Here is a 21,242-nt window from a genome sequence, read left to right on the forward strand (position 1 = left end):
CTTAGAAACACGCATTTTGTCTAGAGTCTAAAATTTTCTAGCAGTGACAGAGAATCTCTCCTTGACCAAACTCTAGTCAGCCTCCTCTGAACTTTTCAACTAGGCCTCGACATTTGGACCTCCGTGTTGTCTCTGTTTTGTGCAATTTTAGCCAAAATCCTGCTGAGTCAGTTTAGCCAGAATGCCTAACTCTCCGTATTGATCACCCACGATATGGAATTGGCTCCTTCCTCATCCTCCACTATTGCCCAAGTGGTATCTGATCACCCTGAGCTGCCTTCAGCAAGAATCCTGTGAGGTTGATTTAGTCAGAATTTCACCTTACCCATGATGTGTCCTCTTAGTAGTTTTTCTACTGGGAAATAAACGTCTATTCTTAGGGATCTGAACAACTTCCTTAGGCAGTTTCACCCATGCAGGGTGATTCCTGAAGTGTGACACACAGATATTGGAAGGAACCATTGGACCTGAAGGGGTTATGGAGGCGAGAGTGAAGGAGCTCTCAATGGGCTAATGAACAAAGTGGATGATGGAGTTCTCACAGGATACGCATGTAGCCAGGAAGTCCACACTGGATCCATCAGCAATTCCCACGTGCTCGACATTCAAAGTTTTCAAAATTCTCGCCACCTCCACCGTTACTGCCCTAAGTCATGTCTTCATTATTTCTTTCATGGGACTATTGCAGGAGCCTCTTAATTGGTCTCCCTCTTTTTGTCCTTACTCCTCTTAAGCCTATTCGTAACAGTAGCCCCTGCAATTCTGTGAAAACATGCATCACTGTTCTGCTCTTCAAAGCCCTCCAAATGCATCCCATCTTATTTCGTGTGAAAATCAAAATCCTCACAATGGTCTAAAACGTCCTGAAGACCTGGTCCCATGGCTTCATTATCTCTCTGACCTCAACTGCTGCCTCTCTCCTACTTGCTTCCTCCTCTACTGACAAAGGTTTCCTTGCTGTTTTTTGGATGCTCTGAGCACATCCCCACCTCAGGACCTTTGCATGTCTGATTTGTGGACTGAGATTTCTACTCATTTGCAACATAAACATTTTTCTAGTCTCATTACTTTAAGATCTTGGATCTACCTCCAGAAAGGAGAGGAAGAAAACAACTCCCAGCAGCTGTAAATAACATAATAAGTAAACAAATAAAAGCCACGGTGATATATCGAATCGTGTTTTCCACTCCCTGAAAAACTTTTTGAATGTATATGCATTCTCTGAAGCAGCTTCATAGGTTTCTGTTATTTTGGGGAAGTCGTGTTAACAGAGAATAATAATAATTCAATTGTTTTCTAAGCCATATTTTCTAATGATTTGAGGAGCAGAAAGGAGTGAGAGGCGATATTCATTCACTGAGTTTTTTAATTCAACAATTTCTATGAGTGTTTTCTATGTTCTACTTGATGTGCCAGGTGTGGGGACACAATAAATAAAGCAGAGTCATGCTGGGGGAGATAGGAAGAAGAAGGACAGGGAATTTGAAACTGTGTCCTGAGTGCTGTGCTCGAGCTAAGCTCAAGGTGCAGAGGGAAAGCAGAGGAGGGGTGGCCAGCGGGCCTGGGGTTCAGAGGAAGGTTAGGGTTAGGATCAAGCATGAGGTCACAGAACTCACAGGTGGTGAGGTCCATATTCTAACTCAAGCTGTGCTAACTTCAAAGCACCTGCCTCAACCACTGGAGTGTGGGCTTTAGGTGGAAAAATCTTCAGGTAATAGGTGTTTAATTTATTCACATAATAGAATCAGAGGAGGAACTTAATTTAAATGTGTTTCCTTCATTAAAATGTGATTACTTCATGAAAGACCATTTAGAATCCAATGCCCAAGCTGCATTATTTTCTAATTATTATATTTTATACTTCTAATTATTATTTTCTAATGTGTGTTTCAGCTCCCTTTCTGGTAACAGGAATGTAGTGGAATGTCTGAGTATATATTGTTTTGCTTTTTCTTATGGATAATTTTATTTAGACAATCATAGATTCCCATGCAGTTGTAAGAAATAACAGAGAGAGATCCCACCTTAACCCATTTTTATGTATATCAAAACATCAAGTTGTACATCTTAAACATATACTCTTTTTATTTGTCAATTACACCACAGTAGAGCTGAAAAACAAAACCCCACAACAAAGCCAATGTAATAAAATTTTCTGAGTGTATTTCGATGTTGTTTTCTTTATTTCTTCCAAGGCTATATTGCAAAGGCAATATCCATCTCTCCAGCTAACAATTTGATTTCTCTACTTTCTTTCGTAACATCAAACACATCATTTTACATTATTATTTCATGCTGATCAGAATTATTTAAAGTCATGTGTATCTAGTAGAAATATAAAAATTATTTAGAAATCCTTTAGTCAATGCAGTTTATTTGATGGACAAACATTTTCAAAGTCATTTTCAAAGACTAGTCTATACCTTGTCAGAAGGCACTAATCTTCTCTTCAGTCTCCTCATGGCTGACTTCATCTCCTGGTTCCTCAGAGTGTAGATCAAGGGGTTCAGCAGAGGGGATGTGACAGTGAAGGTGATGGAGATGGCCTTATCCCTGGGGAGGGCAGTGAAGGGCCGGGCATAGACGTAGATGCAGGGCACAAAGTGCAGGGTGACCACAGTGATGTGTGAGGTGCAGGTGGAGATGGCTTTCCTCCTGCCCTCCCCTGCCTGAGACCTCAGCATCATTAGGATGACTGTGTAGGACACAAGGAGGAAGAGAAACTACAGTGTGGCGAGCAGTCCACTATTGGAAATCGTCAGGAGCTCAAGCATCACAATGTCTGTGCAGGCGAGTTTGAGGTCCTGTGGGACACCACAGTAGAAGGTGTCAAGAACGTTGGGTCCACAGAAGGGGAGGGGCACCAGCAAGGAAATCTGCACGATGGAGTGGACAAAGCCCCCCACCCAGGAGGCCACAATGAGGCCAGTGCATCGCCCCTTACTCATCATGGTCACATAGTGCAGGGGCTTGGAGATGGCCACATACCGATCTAATGCCATCACCGACAAAGAACATGCATCCACCCCCCCCCCCATTAAGGTGGAAGAAAAACATCTGGGTGAAGCAGCCATTGAAGGAGATGGTCTTTCTCTGTGACAGAAGGTCCACCAGAACCTTGGGAGCTGTGACGGAGGAAAAGGAGATATCGGCAATAGATAAATTATTCAGCAAAAAATACATGGGGGTGTGAAGGCAAGACTCACAGGTCACAGTGACCATGACGAGGAGGTTTCCAAGCAGAGTTGTCACATACACCCACAGTAGGAAAAGAAATAAGACCAAGTTCCAGCTCTTGATTCTGGGTTAGGCCAAGGAAAATAAATTCTTTTACCCTGGTGCAGTTTTTCTGCTCCACTGCATCATCTTCTTTCTCTCTCTTTTGTTTCAAGCTACGTCATATGAAAATACTTGACTAGTTGTTTTATTTCTTTCTAAGAACTAGCAGTACAATTCAGAATGTTCCTCATATGGCTGTGGTGCTTGCAATTTGTTGAGTTGTGCAAATTTTAAGATTGCAATCGATTTTGTGATCAAATCAAATTATCACATGCAAAGTCATTCAGTAATTCTTTTCCTATAAAACCATTTTTGAAAAGAACAAGCATTGATGTTTAGTGATGTTTACATTGCATATTTTATGTAATTAATTTATTTTAGTTTCTAAGCTTTATTATTATTTCTCCCACATTTATTGAGTGCCAGGAACTGTCTGAAGTATTAAATACAAAGATAAGTAAGACATGGTTCCAGCCATTGTAGACTCATATTCTACAAGTTTCATATTCATATCAGCAAATATCCTGTTGACTTCAAGAGGGTCTTGTCTTGCAAAAGAAAGGATTTCATTCTGTTTCTTATTGCAACGTTGCTGTGTCATTAGTCAGTTTCTCTGTTCTTGGCTTTTGTATGTCGAATTTCTTAAAATTGCAGATTATTCCATGTAGGTAATTCATTATTGTGATTAGTTTATTCTAATCAGATTATTTGCTTAATAATTATTTTAAAATATATAAAATTTATGATTGATAAACAGATTGAAACAACATGTAAATCCAAACCAAATCCCAAAGAATAGCATTAATTTCTTTTATTGTGATAAAACACTTAAACACGAGAGCTACTCTCTTAATAAACTTTTAAGCACACAATACAGTATAGCCATAGATGTTGTACAGTAATTCTTTGGGGCTTATTCATCTTGCATAAGTGATGTGATCCTTGCTTGAGTATGGCTGAGAGAATAAAGATAGTGACCCTCTTCTGAGAGGTGGTCCATACTGCATCAAGCACACTCTCCTCTGCCTCTTTCCCTTTGTGGATCAAAGCTAAGAGAGTAGAGGGATCCCGCAGCAGGGAGAGATGTTGGTATCACTAGAAAAATGCCCATTTTTCATAGGCTGTTATTGATCATTCCCAGGAAATTTTATGATTATTATTTGTTCCACCTTATACATAGCTAGTGAACACTTATTGCAATCTTCAAATGTATATGGATAAGTTGGACCACATTGTCAAAGTGTTTGCAGCCTATCAGAAGTGGATGATTTGTATAAACTGATGAATATAATTATAAAATGTGAAATGTGTCATGAGAAAATTAGAGGTAGATATGGGGGGGGATAAGACATAAGAAAGGAGATATGATTTCTAACAGTAAAAAATGCTACTATTTTTTGAGAGTTTACTATTTGTGAAGAGTTATGAAAAGTTGATTTATTTAATTTTCACCACCATCCTTTAGAAAGTATTAACGTTATTCTTGTTTTTCTCATGGAATATATTATGAATCTATGTTTGACTGAAGGGAAGGAAGAGATGAAAATAGGGTGAAAGAAACAGTAGTTTTCCCCCCTTCAATCTTATATGTATAGGGTAATTTTGTATAACAAGAATGTCTGATAAAGTCTGTCTGAAGATAAGTATTTGGCAGAAAGGGGCTCTGGAAACTTGACTTACATTGATCCGAGTATGAGGCTGCTTAACCAATAGGCAACTCAAAGGATCACAATAAATGCATGATGACTTCTCTCACACTGAATGGACCACATTTCTGAATTCCTCTTAACACATCATCTCTCCTCCCAATAGTTAACATCCACCTTTGTTGTTTCCGTCACTGAGAAGATCATCTTAGCTCTGAAGCATTTAATACACCTGGAAAATATCAAAGTCAAACTATGTATACATAATCAATAACGACATCTCAATTTCACTGTGCATAACCTTAACCTTAGCTAAGTGTTTACTATCTTTACCTAATTCCTTTGATCTTGAAACTCCAACTTCAAATTTTGTGTTATTAGGTACAGAGCAGAACAGAACACTGGTGACATTAATTCTTGAAAATTCTGTTTCTGAAGGTAGAGCCCTTTGGAAGACTAAATATCTTAGCGTCTTTATTCCCCTTTCAGGAGAGTAAGGGCAGATTCAGAGAATCACATCTCTATGAACTTCTGCTGTGTCCCTTTCTTATGTGTAAATCCCTCAGCCTTGGCCTTAATATAAGAATTGCAAAGGGAATAATATTGGACAAGGAAGTGGAAGTCAGTGTCTGATTCTGCTGTGGATGATGAAGTTTCAGTGAGAGCTATTAAGAAGTTACTAACACATGCACAATTGTAGACACACATACACACACAGACGGACACATTTTGATTGCCATCCAAATTATTAGAGGCAGGAGAGGAAATCCATCTGCTTATCCATAGCTCAATTAGAAGTTTGTTAAAACATGCCGCATGCTGTGCCCAAGAGACTACAAGGGTCTAATTTTCATGGCTTGTAAGCATCACAGGTCACTATATATAAATAAGTTTCAATTATATTGCCAAAAAACTAGAAGAGAACTGCACCTCAAATCCTTTGCTACCAGTCCGGTTTCTAATTACAGGCAGAATGGTTACAGTGTCATGATGTTGCTTTAAGTCTCCATGCGTAGAGAAACATGAATTACATGATGTTTAGGGAATACACGTTTTTCCTGTTTACCAACACTCTACTCATATGAATCTCTCAAATTGGATACAGGTAGATAAGTATGCTAGTAAAGCGGTCTGCAAAATTATAGTATTATTTAAGATTAATCCAACTTATTGAATGTTTTGATCTTACGTAGAATGCACTTTCACTGTTTGCAAAATGCTAATGGGTTCTATTTAGTTGGTTTTACATTTTTTTTAGTACATTAAACTAGTCTACACAGATTAAAAACTGCATGAGACAAGAAACTGAAGTATAATGATGTACACCTGAAATTTATAAAGTTATAAACCAATGTTACAGTAATAAACAAAAAATAAAAAAAAACCTGCATGAGACAAGTTGTGTGTTTCAGATGGATAATTTTTCCCCCTAGCTTTATTGAGATATAATTGACATTTATTATTGTGTATGTTTAAAGTATATAACGTGTTGATTCAATATATTTATACACTGCAAAACGATTATCATCTTAGTCTGAGCTAACACCTTCATCACTTCACATAATTACCAATTCTTTTTTGTGGTGAGATCATTTAAGATGGACTCTCTTAGCAACTTTCAAGTATTGCTACAGTATTGTTAACTATAATCACCATGCTGTACATTAGATCCCCAAAACTTATTCATCTTATAACTAGGAGTTTGTACCCCTTGACTAATATCTCCCCATTTCTCCCACCCCCAGCACCTGGCAACCACCATTCGTTCTACTCTGTTTCTATGAGTTCAGATTTTTAGATTCCACATATATATGAGATCATACAGCATTTGTCTTTGTCTGACTTATATCATTTATCATAATGCCTTCAAGGTCCCTCCATGTTGTCACAAATGGCAGGATTTTCTTTTTTTTTTTTTTTTTTCAACTTATGATATTCCATTACGTATATATATATATCACATCTTCTTTATCCCTTCATCCGTTGATGGACACTTAAATTGTTTTCATATCTTGTATACTGTGAATAATGCTGCAACAAACATGGGAGTGCTGATACTTTTTCAAGATCTTAATTTCATTTCCTTTGGATAAATATCCAGAGATGAGATTTCTGGATCTTATAGTAGTCCTATTTTTAATATTTTGAGGAACCTCTATACTGTTTTCCATAGTGGCTGTACCAATTTATATATATATATATATATATATATATATTTTTTTTAGTGCAAATCCTTTGAGGATCCTCTCTTTATTTTATTTTATTTTATTTTATTTTTTAATTTTTTGTTTATTGCAGTAACATTTGTTTATAACATTGTAAAAGTTTCAGGTGTACATCATTGTACTTCTATTTCTGCATAGATTACATCATGTTCACCACCAAAATACTAATTACAACCCATCACCACACACATGTACCGAATTATCCCTTTCACCCTCCTCCCTCCCCCCTTCCCCTCTGGTAACCACCAATCCAATCTCTGTCCCTATGTGTTTGTTTATTGTTGTTATTATCTACTACTTAATGAAGGAAATCATACGGTATTTGGCCTTCTCCCTCTGACTTATTTCACTTTGCATTATACCCTCAATGTCCATCCACGTTGTCACAAATGGCTGGATTTCATTGTTTCTTATGGCTGAGTAGTATTCCATTGTGTATATATACCACATCTTCTTTATCCATTCGTCCCTTGATGGGCACTTAGGTTGCTTCCAAGTCTTGGCTATTGTGAATAACGCTGCAATGAACACAGGGGTGCATGTACCTTTGCAAATTGGTGTTTTCAGGTTCTTTGGATAAATACCCAACAGTGGAATAGCTGGATCATACAGATGGCCAACAGACACATGAAAAGATGTTCAAAATCACTAACTATCAGGCAAATGCAAATCAAAACTACAATGAGATATCACCTCACGCCCGTCAGAATGGCTATAATTAACAAGACAGGAAACAACATGTGTTGGAGAGGATGTGGAGAGAAGGGAACTCTCATACATTGCTGGTGGGAGTGCAAACTGGTGCAGCCACTATGGAAAACAGTATGGAGATTCCTCAAAAAATCAAGGATAGAACTACCAATTTATATTTTTACCAACAGTACACAAGGGTTTCTTTTTCTCCATATCCTCGCCAACACTTGTTGTCTCTTATCTTTTGATGTTAGCCATTCTAAGAAGTGTGAATTGAGATCTCACTATTGTTTTGATTTTGCATTTTTCTGATGCTTAGTGATGTTGAGCACATTTTCATGTACCTGTGGGTCATTTGTCTGTCTTGTGCATTCCTTCAGAGAGGGCTAATATTTGTTTCTTCCAGGCATCATATGACCTTACTAACCCTGCATCACTCAGTTAATTTTTCACTTCGGAGCATCCCATTCTATGTGGGCATTACAAATTTGAATCCCAAACTTGTGTCAGGGTTTTGAATTCTCAGAAGAGATTATACTCAAAGCCCATGCTGAAGTAGATAATTTTATTGTTATCTTCTTTGCTGGTTTGTGGATATTTTTCTAGTTAACCCTTTCAGTGATGGAGGAGTATTCAATTCTGTGGTTTCCTGCTTTTTATCCATTTGTGGTCTTGAGCCTTTCCCTTCTTTTCCTGACATGAGAGTCCTGACATTCATTTAAGTGAATCTTTGTTAGAAACACTTCTTTTTTTTTTTTGTGAATTTTTATTTATTTATTTTTCCCCCAAAGCCCCAGTAGATAGTTGTATGTCATAGCTGCACATCCTTCTAGTTGTTGTATGTGGGACGCGGCCTCAGTATGGCAGGAGAAGCAGTGCGTCGGTGCGCGCCAGGGATCCGAACCCGGGCCACCAGCAGCGGAGCGCATACACTTAACCGCTAAGCCACGGGGCCAGCCCTGCTAGAAGCACTTCTAATGTGTGTGTGCATGTTTAAATCAGGACTTTATTTTGTGATATGTGGTCTTTCATATTGCCTGAAATAGCTCTAGTACGTTTTCTCCATGGGTATTGGTGATTTACAGGAAACCAAAGCTGTATGTAATTTGATTTTGTACGTGTTCATCTAGTTGAATTCTTTTATTATTTTCAATTTTTTATTAGTTTTTCTTCAGTTCCTGACTTTTAGATGTTTTGTTGCCCAAGGATGTGGGTTGAATTGTATTGAATATTTTCTGCATCACTGAGATAATCCCATTGTTTGTCCTCTTAATCTGTTATGTCAGTGAATTGCATTAACATTTCCCTTTGAATTTCTGGAATAAACCTTACTTGATGATTATTTGTCATTGTTTTAACTCCTTGCTTTGTAATTTGCTAATGTTTCATAAGAAGTTGACATCTATGTTGAAGATGCGATTGATGTGTACAGATATGTTAGATATGTGAAATTATTGGATATGTTAGGTGTTGTTATCTAGTTTGCAGATAGGGTTATGCTGTCCTTATAGAATGAGTCCTTATAGAAAGAAGCTTTCTAAAATTCATAACAGAATTGGGAGTTACTGGCTCCTTAAATATTTAAATATTTATTGGAAATCACTCACAAAACAGTTTGGGCATAACGCCTTTTCAAAGGGTCAATTTTTGACAACCTTTTCAATTCATCTACCATCATTGATCTATTAAGATTTGTTCTGTTTCCTTTAGTCAATTTTGGTAACCTATATTTTCCATGAAAATTATATGTTCTCTTCCATCTTGTGAATTTTTGAAAGTACAACACAATGCACTGAGTCTTTACTTCTTTCTCTTGGTAGGCTGCAAGTCCATAGAGTTCATTTGTTTATTCGTTCAACCAGAAAAGTATAACTCTTGACTCTGTCCAGATCTTTTGGGAACAAAAGGAGGATTTCTAGGGAGTATCTTATCAGGTTCCCATAAGATAAGTATCTTCATGGCTTCCAACTTGAGGAACTGTAGCAGTAGCATCTTTGGTCCCCTAAAGCGAGTAAATCTAGGAGTTTCAGACTACCTTTTAATACCATGAAACTGATGAACCGCTCATTAAAAATGTAATGTGCTATCGATGATCAGAATTTGATTATAAAAAATCTGTTTTGCACTAGTGAGTTGATGGCAGTCTTATGTGTTCCTAAAAGACGTCATTGACAAAGTAAAACCTGTCTGCTTTTTATCTGTCTTTCTTTGGAAAAGTCTTTGTGTGTGAGTGTGTGTGTTTGTGTGTGTGTGTGACAGGGACTAATTACCTCGTACAATCATGCGGTCCTTAACAACAGAGATGTGTTCTGAGAAATGCCCTGTTATGCGTTTTCCTCATTGTGTGAACATCCTAGAGTGTAGTTCCACAAACTTAGATGCTGTAGTCTCCTGTATACATAGGCTATACGGTACTAATCTTATGGGGCCATTGTCGTATATGTTGTCAGTCATTGATCAAAACGTTATGCGGCACAGGACTGTATTTTTAAATACTGAATTTCTTAAGTTCTAAGATGAACTTTTCTTTCTTTTACATTTTAATGTCCCTGAAATTAAGATGTGTCTTACAATCTATGAGTACATGTAATAGGGTAGTGCTTCATTTTTACTACTTAGCTGTTATTGGAGTGGCAAATGCACTTTATAGTGGTTGACATATTCAATTCAAATATGGTAAGTATAGTTGTTATACAAGATACTTGAACCTCCAACTCTGGGTCTCTTTTCATAGGTGTAGGGGCAGTTCACTTGGTAGCAAATGGTCTTACTGTTAATCAATTACATGTGGAATTTCAGAGAGTATTAAATTAGACCTTTACTTCAGATTCAAATGTCTATTCCATCCTCTACAGAGTTCATAAAGTGGTGACAGCTTGGGACTGGCTTCTCTAGCCCATCGTCCTTGTACTTGAGATTTGCGTGTGGGTCTGGTGCTCATTCCTAGGCTCTTGGGAGAAGCATGGGGCCACCCTTCCTTGGTTGGGCCCCCTCCCACCGCAGGCCCCTTTTCCTTGTATCCATCTTCTTCCTTTCCCCTTTCAGCTCCTACATGCTCTTCATCTCCAATGGAAGCACTACCCTTGTATTAGTTTCCTATAACTGCTGTAACAGAATTACCACACACTTAGTGGCTTAAAACAACATGAATTTATCATCCTACAATTCTGTAGGTCAGAAGTCTGATTTGGGTCTCATTGAGCTAAAATCAGCCTGTCAGCAGGCTGCCTTCCTTTCTGGAGGTTCTAGGGCAGAATCTATTTTCTTGCTTTTTCTAACTTCTGGAGGCTGGCCACATTCCTTGGCTGGTGGACCCTTCCATCTTTAAAGCCAACCATGTCAATTCCAGTGCTCTTTACATTGCATTACTCTGACCTCCTCTTCTGTGTATCTCTTCCACTCTTCAGGAGCCTTGTGATCAGATTGGGACCACCCGTATAATCCAGGATAATCGTGCTATGTAAAGGTCAGCTCATTAGCAACCTTAATTTTATCTGCAACTTTAATTTCCTTTGCCATTTAACCTAGGATACACACAGACTCTGGGGATTAGGATCTGACTATCTTTGTGAGGGAATTATTCTGCTTACTACAACTCCCTCTTATTTAGTTTCTGTTTTTGTTGCCAGCCATTCTGAAATCTCCAAATTCTGAGTGCTGGAAGGTTTTCAGAGAGCCATTTGGTAGTAAAATCTGATCTGACCTGAATTAATTTTGTGGCAAAATTTGATCTGAATTAATATGAGGCCATGCATAGTTTTTATCAATTGCACTTAGTAGAGATATTCGTACATTTTCCTGTCGAAGTATTAAAGTGTTTGGGTATCACATGCTCCCCATTGCAGAAATGATGTAATATACGATACATGTACTCTTTTATCTTTTGAAAATCCAGAAATTCTAAATTTCCAAATCTATCTGTTCCCAATAAATTATAATAAGGTTATGTGGTCCTGTATTATAATTATCATTATTGTAATTATTAGCCTATAGTTACATTTCAATGAATGTGTTTACTTACTCAGTTTTCCTAGGTTCCATGCTCCAGAAAGAGGGGAGAGGAAATAAATCCCATCCTCCTGTATACGATTACCAGGAATCCCAAGTGTCTTTCTGGATGTACTCAGAGCACAGGTTTATTGAAACTCTGATTGAAAGAATTTGTACATTGATTTGCCATGAATATTGCGAAACGCTCATTTGTCCTGGGATGTTTCTATTCTATTGTGTACATGGGTATCAATAAACGTTGTTAGATCCAACACTTGATTTGCTGATCTCATAAAGACACAGACAGATGTTAAGATCTGGAGTATAAGATCACAGACACTCTGCTTCCATCAATTACATTTCCTTGTCCTCCATGAAGAAGTATGTGTTCAGGAAATAGAGTCAGTTTTAATACTGAAAACCAAGATTAAGTAGAATTTAGTGTCATTTCCTTACAGACATTCACTTCCTTCCATTTCACACATTCAACCAACACTTCTTTATAGCTCTTACAGGGCAGGTGTTTTCTAGACACTGGGAATATAAAGGAGAATTATATCTACAAGTTTGAAGTTTTTTTGGATATTTTAATACACAGTGGTAAGAGAAATGATAAAGAAGTGCACATAGGACAAATAAGTGTTTATTGGGTTGGATATAGCTTTTTCTTTTTCAGCTAGTCAAACTAGCTTATGCTTGAGGCAGCGATATGAACAGTAGGAAAGGTAGTTCCAGATTCTTGCCATTGCGTTAGTTACACATTAGGGCTTTAGATAATCAGACCGTATAAGTCCGAGGTCACATCCGATTCTGACAGATTCACAGGAAATGAAAGGCAATAGAGATCCTTGAAAGCTAAGATTCTTTACACATACTGAATGGTTGTGGGGAGTTGTGTCAGTGTATTTTATAGGTGAGTTGATTAAAAAGAAGGTGCAAAGTTGCAGACAAAGCAGAAGTGATAGAGAAGAATGTTTACAAACAATGTTTGGTCCATAGTTTATGCTTCATAAGCAGTCACAGGGTAACTATTATTGAAGTGGGATCTAACTGCTGTATCCCTGCTATGTTGAGATGGATGTCCGCGATGCCTACTGCATGTCTGGACACTGCAGTGCTATCCTTTACCCCATTGTCTGGACACCCAAGAACTTCTGTTACGTTTCACATTTGAGCCCTGCCTGCTGTCAATTGCTGTTCAAGGACTATGTTCTATCTTCTTAACTTCCTGCCAGTGTTCCTTCTCCGTACCAGTGTTCCAGGTTGCTGATCTTTTGTGTCTGTGCCATCCTGCTATAGTTAATTGTCTGTGCATGGTCCTACCACGCTGCTCCACGGTACCCCTGCCATGAGTACCTGCCTTTCAGCCCTAGCACCGATAGAAGAATCGCCAAAGGGACTATTTTTTGTTGTAAATGTTGAACTTGAATTGCCAAAATTTCCTATTGGGATAAAGCGCTCTTGAATGTTATTAAGAAGTCAAACATGCACTGGAAGATGTGTGCACGCATGCAAGTTTTGGTTTTGAAATTCTCCTAATTTAGAGGAGAAGGTGAATCCTCATGGACTCTGTGCTTAGAGCCCAGATATGTTTGGTTGAAGGGCTCATAGGGGACAAACAGACATCTGTCTCCCTTGGACGTAGGAACTGAGTGAAATGAATAGAGCACCCAGTGATTCAGCCCATTTCATTTTCTGTCTAGACAGATGGTTTTCTTGCTGTCCTATTAAGATACATAATCTGAGGCATTATTAAATAAATGCATTTTCTCTGGTTTTCCATTAAACAGATCACATGAAGAAGAGATATGAGCAGACAAAACACGTGTTCCTACCGTTCATTCATCAAGTATATAATTGTGAAATATTTACTGAGCACCTACCATGTTCTAGGCCCTATGGTTCCAGAGATCCTAAAAGCAAAGTATTCCATTTTCCCCATTGTCTCATTCCCAATGTCATTTTTGACCTTGTCTCACCATAGATTTATGGATAGTCTCACTTGGACATATTGCACACCTCCAACTTAAAATGTCTAAAATCGATTTGATTATTGTTATTATGAACTAAATACTTCCCTTTCTCTACCTGACACTGTCACTCTCCTTATGACAAAGGCTCAGTATCTCTGGATTACCTCTGACACTCAGCCTTACTCACATCTCCATTGTTTTTTGTTCTTCTCTACCCTTCCTAAATAAATTACTTTTAAGTTTGTCGCATAATTTGCAATGATTGTTTGCAATAGATGACTTCTAGAGCTTGTCAGTCCCTGCCCTGATATTCAGACTTTTGTGCAAGTCCCTCCTTTTGTGTGTAGACTGGACTTAGTGACTTGGTTCTAATGAAGAGAATACAGCAAAAGTGATAGGATTTAACTTCCAAGATGAGGATACAAAAAGCTGTGGGTTCTATATTGCTGACACACTCTCTATGCTTGATTGTTCACTTTGATGAAGTAAGCTGCCATGTTGGAGAGGCCCATAAGGATAGGACCTGAGGATGGCCTCCGGCCAATAGCCAGTAAGGAACTGAGCCCTCGGTCCAATATCTTGTAATTCTGACCAACAATCATGTGAATGAACTTGGAAGTGGATCCTTCCCCAGTTGAACCCTCAGATGAGACTGCAACTCCCAGCTGACATCTTGATGATAGGCTTCGAAGAGACCTCGAAGCAGAAGACCTGTCTAAGCCTTGTCTGGTTCTCAAATGACACAAACTGTGACTTAAGAAATGTGTGTTGTTTTAAGCCACTAACTTTTGGTTTAATGTGTAATGCAGCAATAGATTAATAATACAACACTAAACTAATAGTCTGCTTTATTGAATAAGAGGTATGTTGACAACATTCTCTTTCATGCTTGAAAGACAATTCACACAACAACAACAACAACAACAACAACAAGAATACTCTGCAGAGCCCTCTGGGGTAGTGTTTTGTGACTGAAATTTCATGCACACTTAAGGATAGTTCCTGTGGTGCTGACTATCCTAGGGTCTTAGAAATTAAGCTGAAACAACCTGAACTTTCTCTGAATTTCTCAAAGAAGTCCAGAATGGCAGGATCACTCCCAAACTAGCCAGTTTGTGTATACAGATACATTTATTTGCTTATGAAAAATAGAGTAGGAGTTTAAAATAAACTTTCCTTATATAGAAAAATCACAGATGGTAGGACCAAGTATATGTGATCTGTGTAGGAGAAGCTAGAATCAGTTTAATATCTAATAGTTCCCTAAGATAAGATCTCCACCTGCAGAAAAATATAGATTAATCCAAATAATTATTTGGTGGCATGTTGAAAGAGAAGTAAATTTGATGGTGTTCTCCTGATTCCATCACTTTTTCTCAGTGTGTTTGATCAGGTGGTTTTGCATGTGCAAAGAGTCCAAGGCAGCTTCCTGGGCAGCTTTTGCTGGATTTTGTCATTTGTAGGCTTCTAAACTTGGGAACATAAACTCTGATTGTACAGAGCTTTGTTTACTTAATATTCTTTTCAGTCACAAAGGTTTTGCTCAAGAGCAAGTCAACAGAGATGTAAAAAAATAGGGCAACATTGTGAAAACTAGGGAGGATCTGAAGAACAGTGATGGCAGAGGAAAGATAGAGCCAGGCAATAAATAGTCTTTTGGTCTGCAGGTGGATCCAGCCCAAGACAAATGTATGCCTTTATTTAATTTAAATGTTTAGAGATGTATGTCTAACACTAGAAAATTATTCAGAAAATTTTTGAGTGATGGGCATAAAATTGAACACATGAAGGAACAATCCACAAAGAAGATGACTCTCATCTCTCCAGGAGCTTCTGCATTAATAAATGTTGGTTGACAAATAGCTCATAGAAAGTAAGAGCATGAGTGAGGGTTGTCTTCTTGACCAGTCTTCTTTGGGTACTCTCCTCCAGTGTTCTATGTTTTGGAACCTAACCTTTTAGTCCACTATCATCCTAGCCCCCAGACTTAACTTGATTACCTTTCCGTTACTTTCAATTAAATTTCCTTTCCCCATATCTCCTTAATTTCAGGTTGGTTCTCTGTGCATTCCAAGGGTTCAGTAGTACTTCCAGCAAACATTTGTATGTATTAAGAGAATCTGTTTAGAGGCAAAATCTTAGTCCTTGTAAGCTAATCCAATAGTGATTTCTTAGTAATGAGTCATATATTTGGGAGAGATTGTTAGAGGTCATCTTTTTGCATGTTCTCATGTTTTTTTCTGGGGACAGAGCAGGATTACATTCTCCAGACTCCCTTGGAGTTAACGGGCCATATGACTAAGAGCTGGCCAGTGGAATGTGGTCCAAAGTGATGCACACTACTTTCAGGACTGGCCCGTGACCACCCCCTGCTCCCCATTATTATTAATCTTCTCTCCTTTTCTCCATTTTCTGGATGAATGGAGAGGATTCTGAGGATCTAGAGAGAGGTGGAGCCCAAGATGGAAGAAATAGAAGCATATTTCTCTAGGCGACTGCATGGAACAGATGGGTCTGAAGATTAGGATTGGCCTGTGACATGAGCAGGAAATTAACTTATACTGTATTTAACTACCTCAATTTGGACATTCTTGTCACAGCATTGATATGTCTTATTAATACATGAGTGCCAGCTTCTATGGCTTCAGCTTTATCCTAATGGGAGACATTGTACAGTAAAGTCAGTAGTTCCCAACAGAATTCCAGCTGGATTGCTAGAGAAGACTTCCTCTAGCACCATTCTCATTCCTTTCGTTTCACAGAGACTAGCAAATTCTCAGATTCACTCATTAAATCTTCTTGCATTTTATTACCCTTTCTTTACTTTCTAATGTATTGAATGGGAAGTATAAACAAGGTGTGAGATCTCCAAGTGCAGAAACAATGAGAACTACAAAAAAGAAATTGTCATTATGTGATGTGATGTGATGTGATGTGATGTGATGTGATGTGACGGAGGTGTTAGCTAACGTTATGGGGGCAATCATATTGTAATTTATAAGTTTATCAAATCAACATTCTGTACACCTTAAACTCACACAATGTTGTATGTCAATTGTTTGTTAACAAAGCTGGAAGCTCCTGCCCCCGCAAAAAAACAAAACACAGAAACAAGGAGAAATTTGGGCCTGTCCAGCCTGTGATGGGATCATCCTGCTATATAATGAGAAGTCAGTTGCTTCCCATGGGAGTGCTTAGCATCTGTCTTTGCTGAAGACTTCCATAAATCCAGGTGAGCTGTCCACAGCCTCTATCCATGAGTGTTATTTCTTCGTGAACACTGCCACTCACAGCATTACCTCCTTCTGCCCACGAGGAAACCATGGTCTTGGAGTGATTTGGGGATCCTCTCTCCCCGGTGGAAATCGCACATTTTCATTGCTCAGTGGACGACAAATGGAGTTCTTCTTTCTGACCTTTCCTTTTAAATGTCAAATACTGGTATTGACTCCAGGAGTGCACTACTTCGCGGCTACAATAAGCTCACTGTTGCACCAACATAGCTCACTGTTACACCGGTCTCTTCCTCTGCACATACTGATTTCTTTGCTTGGGTTGTCATTCTCTGCCTTTTTCCCCTTTGAGAGGTCTACTCACTGTCAAATGTCTTCTGAAGCTCTCAAGTAAAGTGCCTAGAATGTTTCCACAGCACTTTGTTAATATCATCACTAAAGCATCTTGGATTATGCATGTAGGACAGTGACTACTATTAATCTTTCTGCAGCAGTCTGAATCCTACCACTGTCAGGTACATAATATGTGCTCTGTAAATATTTGTGGGATGAATAATTGAAAGTGGGTAGTGGAAGACGTGAATGGGTCTCACCTTAAATAGCATCACACACAGGTCCCCAGTACATCTGAGAGGACCAACCTCTTTTGGACCTCCAAGGTCTCCATAGATGCCAGTTTGCTTTTGGCATTAAAATAATCTCTTCCCATTTTGAGAAACTGACTCTTAATATTTGTCATTAAATTGTAGTGTTAACTCATCCTCATAGAATTTAAATTCTTTCTGAATGACCTAGTCGTTTCCTTAGTTTCCTCATGGCTGATTTCATTTTCTGATTTCTCAAGGTGCAGATCATAGGATTGAGCAAAGAGGAGAGGACAGCGAGGGTGACAGACATGACGTTATCTGTGGGGAGGGCAGTGAAGGGCTGGGCATAGACAGAGATGCAGGGCACAAAGATCAGGGTGACCACAGTGATGTGTGAGGTGCAGGTGGAGATGGCTTTGCTCCTTCCCTCTCCAGTGTGAGATCTTATCATCATCAAGATGACTGTGCAAGATACGAGGAGAAAGATAACTATAAACCCACTGTCTAATTCGTTATTGGAAATCATCAGGAGCTCCAGAAGGTGTCAGTGCAGGTGAGTTTGAGGACTTGGGGGACATCACAACAGAAAATGTGAAGAACATTAGGTCCACAGAAGGGGAGGGGCAGCAACAGGAAAATCTGCACAATGGAGTGTACAAAGCCCCCCATCCAGGAGGCCACAACCAGGCTAGTGCATCGTCCCATACTCATGATAGTCATATAATGGAGTGGTTTTGAGATGGCTATGTGGTGATCAAAGGCCATCACAGAGAGAGAAAAAATATCTGCTCCTCTGAGAAGATGGAAGAAGAACATTTGAGTGACACAGCGATTGAAGGAGATGGTTTTTGTCTCTAACAGATGATCAGCTAGGACCTTAGGTAATGTGATGGAGGAAAAGCAGATGTTAAGAAAAGATTGATTGCAGAGCAGGAAGTACACGGGAGTGTGAAGGTGAGATTCCCAGGTAACTGTAACCATGATGAGGAGGTTTCTCATCAGAGTTGTCACGTACACCAAAAACAGGAAGACAAATAAGACTGAGCTCAGCTTTCGAGACTGGGTAATTCCCAGGAAAACAAATTCTTTCACTCTGGTATAATTTCCCTGATCCATTGGGTCACTGATCCTTTTTCAAGTATATCTCTGGAAGAAATAACAGTGCAGTTAAAGAATGGGTTATGAAATCTACTATCATCTTTTTTGTCACTTGAGTTTTGGTGTTCTCCTGGGGTAGAAGTTCTTTTCTATGCAAGTACTGTGCCTGCTATTCTGTATGCCATCATTATGTGGAAGATGACCCAGGCTTTGACTCAGTCCTTCAAACAGGTATGTTCTATCACTGTGGCCACTGAAACCCTGTTGACAGGTCTGTGAATCTATTCCATTGTATTTTTGCTATAAAATATGACACAAAGTAATAAATAATAAGCATAAATTTGACAGGAAGATTTTTTGTTCCCCAAAATTACCATTATGAGAACTAAAAGATAACTCACAAATGGGAGGATATTTACCATACATAATGCTAAGAGATCACATCCAAAATATATAAGAATTCTAAAAATCAGTAAAAAGAAGTAGACAACCAAACTAGAAAATGGCAAAAGACACAAACCAAACTTTACAAAAGAGAATATTCAAATACTAATTCAACTTCATTAATTATCAGAGAAATGCAAATTAAAATTATTATAAGAGCTGCTGGCCTGGTGGCATAGTGTTTGGGTGCATGTGCTCCGCTGCCGCGACCCGGGATTCGGGTCTGGGCGCCCACCTACGTGCCACTTGTCAAGCCATGCTGCGGTGGAGTCCCATGTAAAGTGGAGGAAGATGGGCACAGATGTTAGCCCAGAGCCAATCTTCCTCAGTAAAAAGAAGAGGATTGGTGACAGATGTTAGCTCAGGGCTGATCTTCCTCACAAGAAAAAAAAAATTACAGTAAGAAGCTACTACCTACACACCAAAATAGTTAAATTGAAAACAATGAAAAATATTAAGTGATGATGAAGATGTGGGAAAATTGGAACTCTCCTACTCTGCTGGTGGGTGTGTAAAATTGGCATAACCACTTTGCTGTTTGGTTATATCTGCTAAAGCTATATATATATATATATCTATACCTATATCTATATCATCTATCTTAGGATAGATATATATGCATACAAATATATATAAATAAATATCTACCATAAGGATAATCTATTCCACACTTAGGAAGTTCGTACATATGTCATGTGGACCAAAAGACATATCCTAGAATATTCATAGCATCACTGTTTCTAATTGCCTCCAACTGGAAAATGACACAAATGCTCATCAGCAGTAGAAAAGATAAATAAATTGTTTAATTCACACAATACTGTGCAGCAATGGGAATGATCTACACTACATGAAACAATATAAATGAACCTCACCAGAGAGATAGAACCAATAGGATATATATACATGTATATCCTAATATAAATAAATATATATGGAAAGTATTATGAAGAATAGGTTCACATGATTATGGAGGCTGAGAAGTCGCATGATCTGCGGTCTGCAAGCTGGAGACCCACGAAAGCTGGTGGTGTAATTCAGCCCTAGTTTGATTCCCTGAGAACCAGGGAAGCCAATGGTGTAAATCCCAGTCTGAGGGCAGGAGAAGGCTAGATGAGATATCCCAGCTCAAGCAGTGAGGCAGGAAGAAGGGGTGAATTTCTCCTCCCTCCACCTTTTGTTCTATTCAGGCCCTCAATGGATTGTATGGTGTCTACATTTGCTGGGAAGGCAATTACTTCACTTTCCTGAGTCCATCGATTTAAATGTTAATCTCATCTGGAAACACTCTCACACACACACCCAGAAATAATGTTTAATCTGGGCACCCTGTGGTCTGTCAAGTTGACACATAAAATTAACCATCATAATGACATTAAAATGGTCTTTTTGAGGGAAAAGTGACTCTAATATAGATCCTTTCCTTAGGAAGTTGAGAGTTAATATAATAAGAGTGTTGCAGGTTGTGGAGTCTGCAGAAAGAGAAGTGAGGAGGTACGAAACCATGGGGATGTATATGAAACCAGTCCAATTTGGACATATAATGTTTGTAAACCCTGTGCAGGAGGTCTGCTGAACAGTATCATGTCCTGCACTTACATTTTGGATACAAGTGTGTGGATTATCCAGAGCATTTAGGTAATTTGGGTTTTACCACTTCCTTTTGGTGTGACCTTGGCGTAGTCACACAATAATTGTTCCAAACTTATGAGAAATACATATGAGGTTCACAGGGCATGGCTTAGGGTCAGTTCTCAGACTGAACGAGTATAATTTATCTACAACATGATGATAACGAAACCTACCTCATACATGGGGTGCTTCTAAGGAGTAGGTGTGATTGTATGTCTGTTTTGGAAACTGAAAGCACGTGAGGAATTTGATTTTGTCAATCTCATCAGCCCCAGGTGAGTGCTTCTTTCCTGACACATGCCAGGTTCATCTGTGGAGGCTTGTCTGAGAGTGGCTCATCCTACTATTGACCCTGTGGTTCAAAGCCCTCTTCCCAACACTTGGGAGTAAGTGGTAAACGCTCTCTCTCCTCTAGGGATGTTTTTCTTTTTCGCTTAGGGAT

The 21,242-nt window shown here is 38.7% G+C and overlaps 1 protein-coding gene and 1 pseudogene across 1 annotated transcript; both read right to left on the reverse strand.

Annotated features, from left to right (window-relative positions):
- Window positions 1–2,417: 2,417 nt before the first annotated feature.
- On the reverse strand, window positions 2,418–9,518 carry LOC131395306 (olfactory receptor 4D10-like; annotated as a pseudogene).
- An 8,292-nt stretch (window positions 9,519–17,810) lies between these two features.
- On the reverse strand, window positions 17,811–18,742 carry LOC131395025 (olfactory receptor 4D9-like). The gene is given in 2 exon segments (XM_058526796.1): window positions 17,811–18,169; window positions 18,172–18,742. Coding segments are annotated over 2 exon segments (930 nt in total).
- Window positions 18,743–21,242: the final 2,500 nt, after the last annotated feature.

The sequence above is a fragment of the Diceros bicornis genome, chromosome 31, assembly GCF_020826845.1.
Source record: "Diceros bicornis minor isolate mBicDic1 chromosome 31, mDicBic1.mat.cur, whole genome shotgun sequence".
NCBI lineage: Eukaryota > Metazoa > Chordata > Mammalia > Perissodactyla > Rhinocerotidae > Diceros > Diceros bicornis.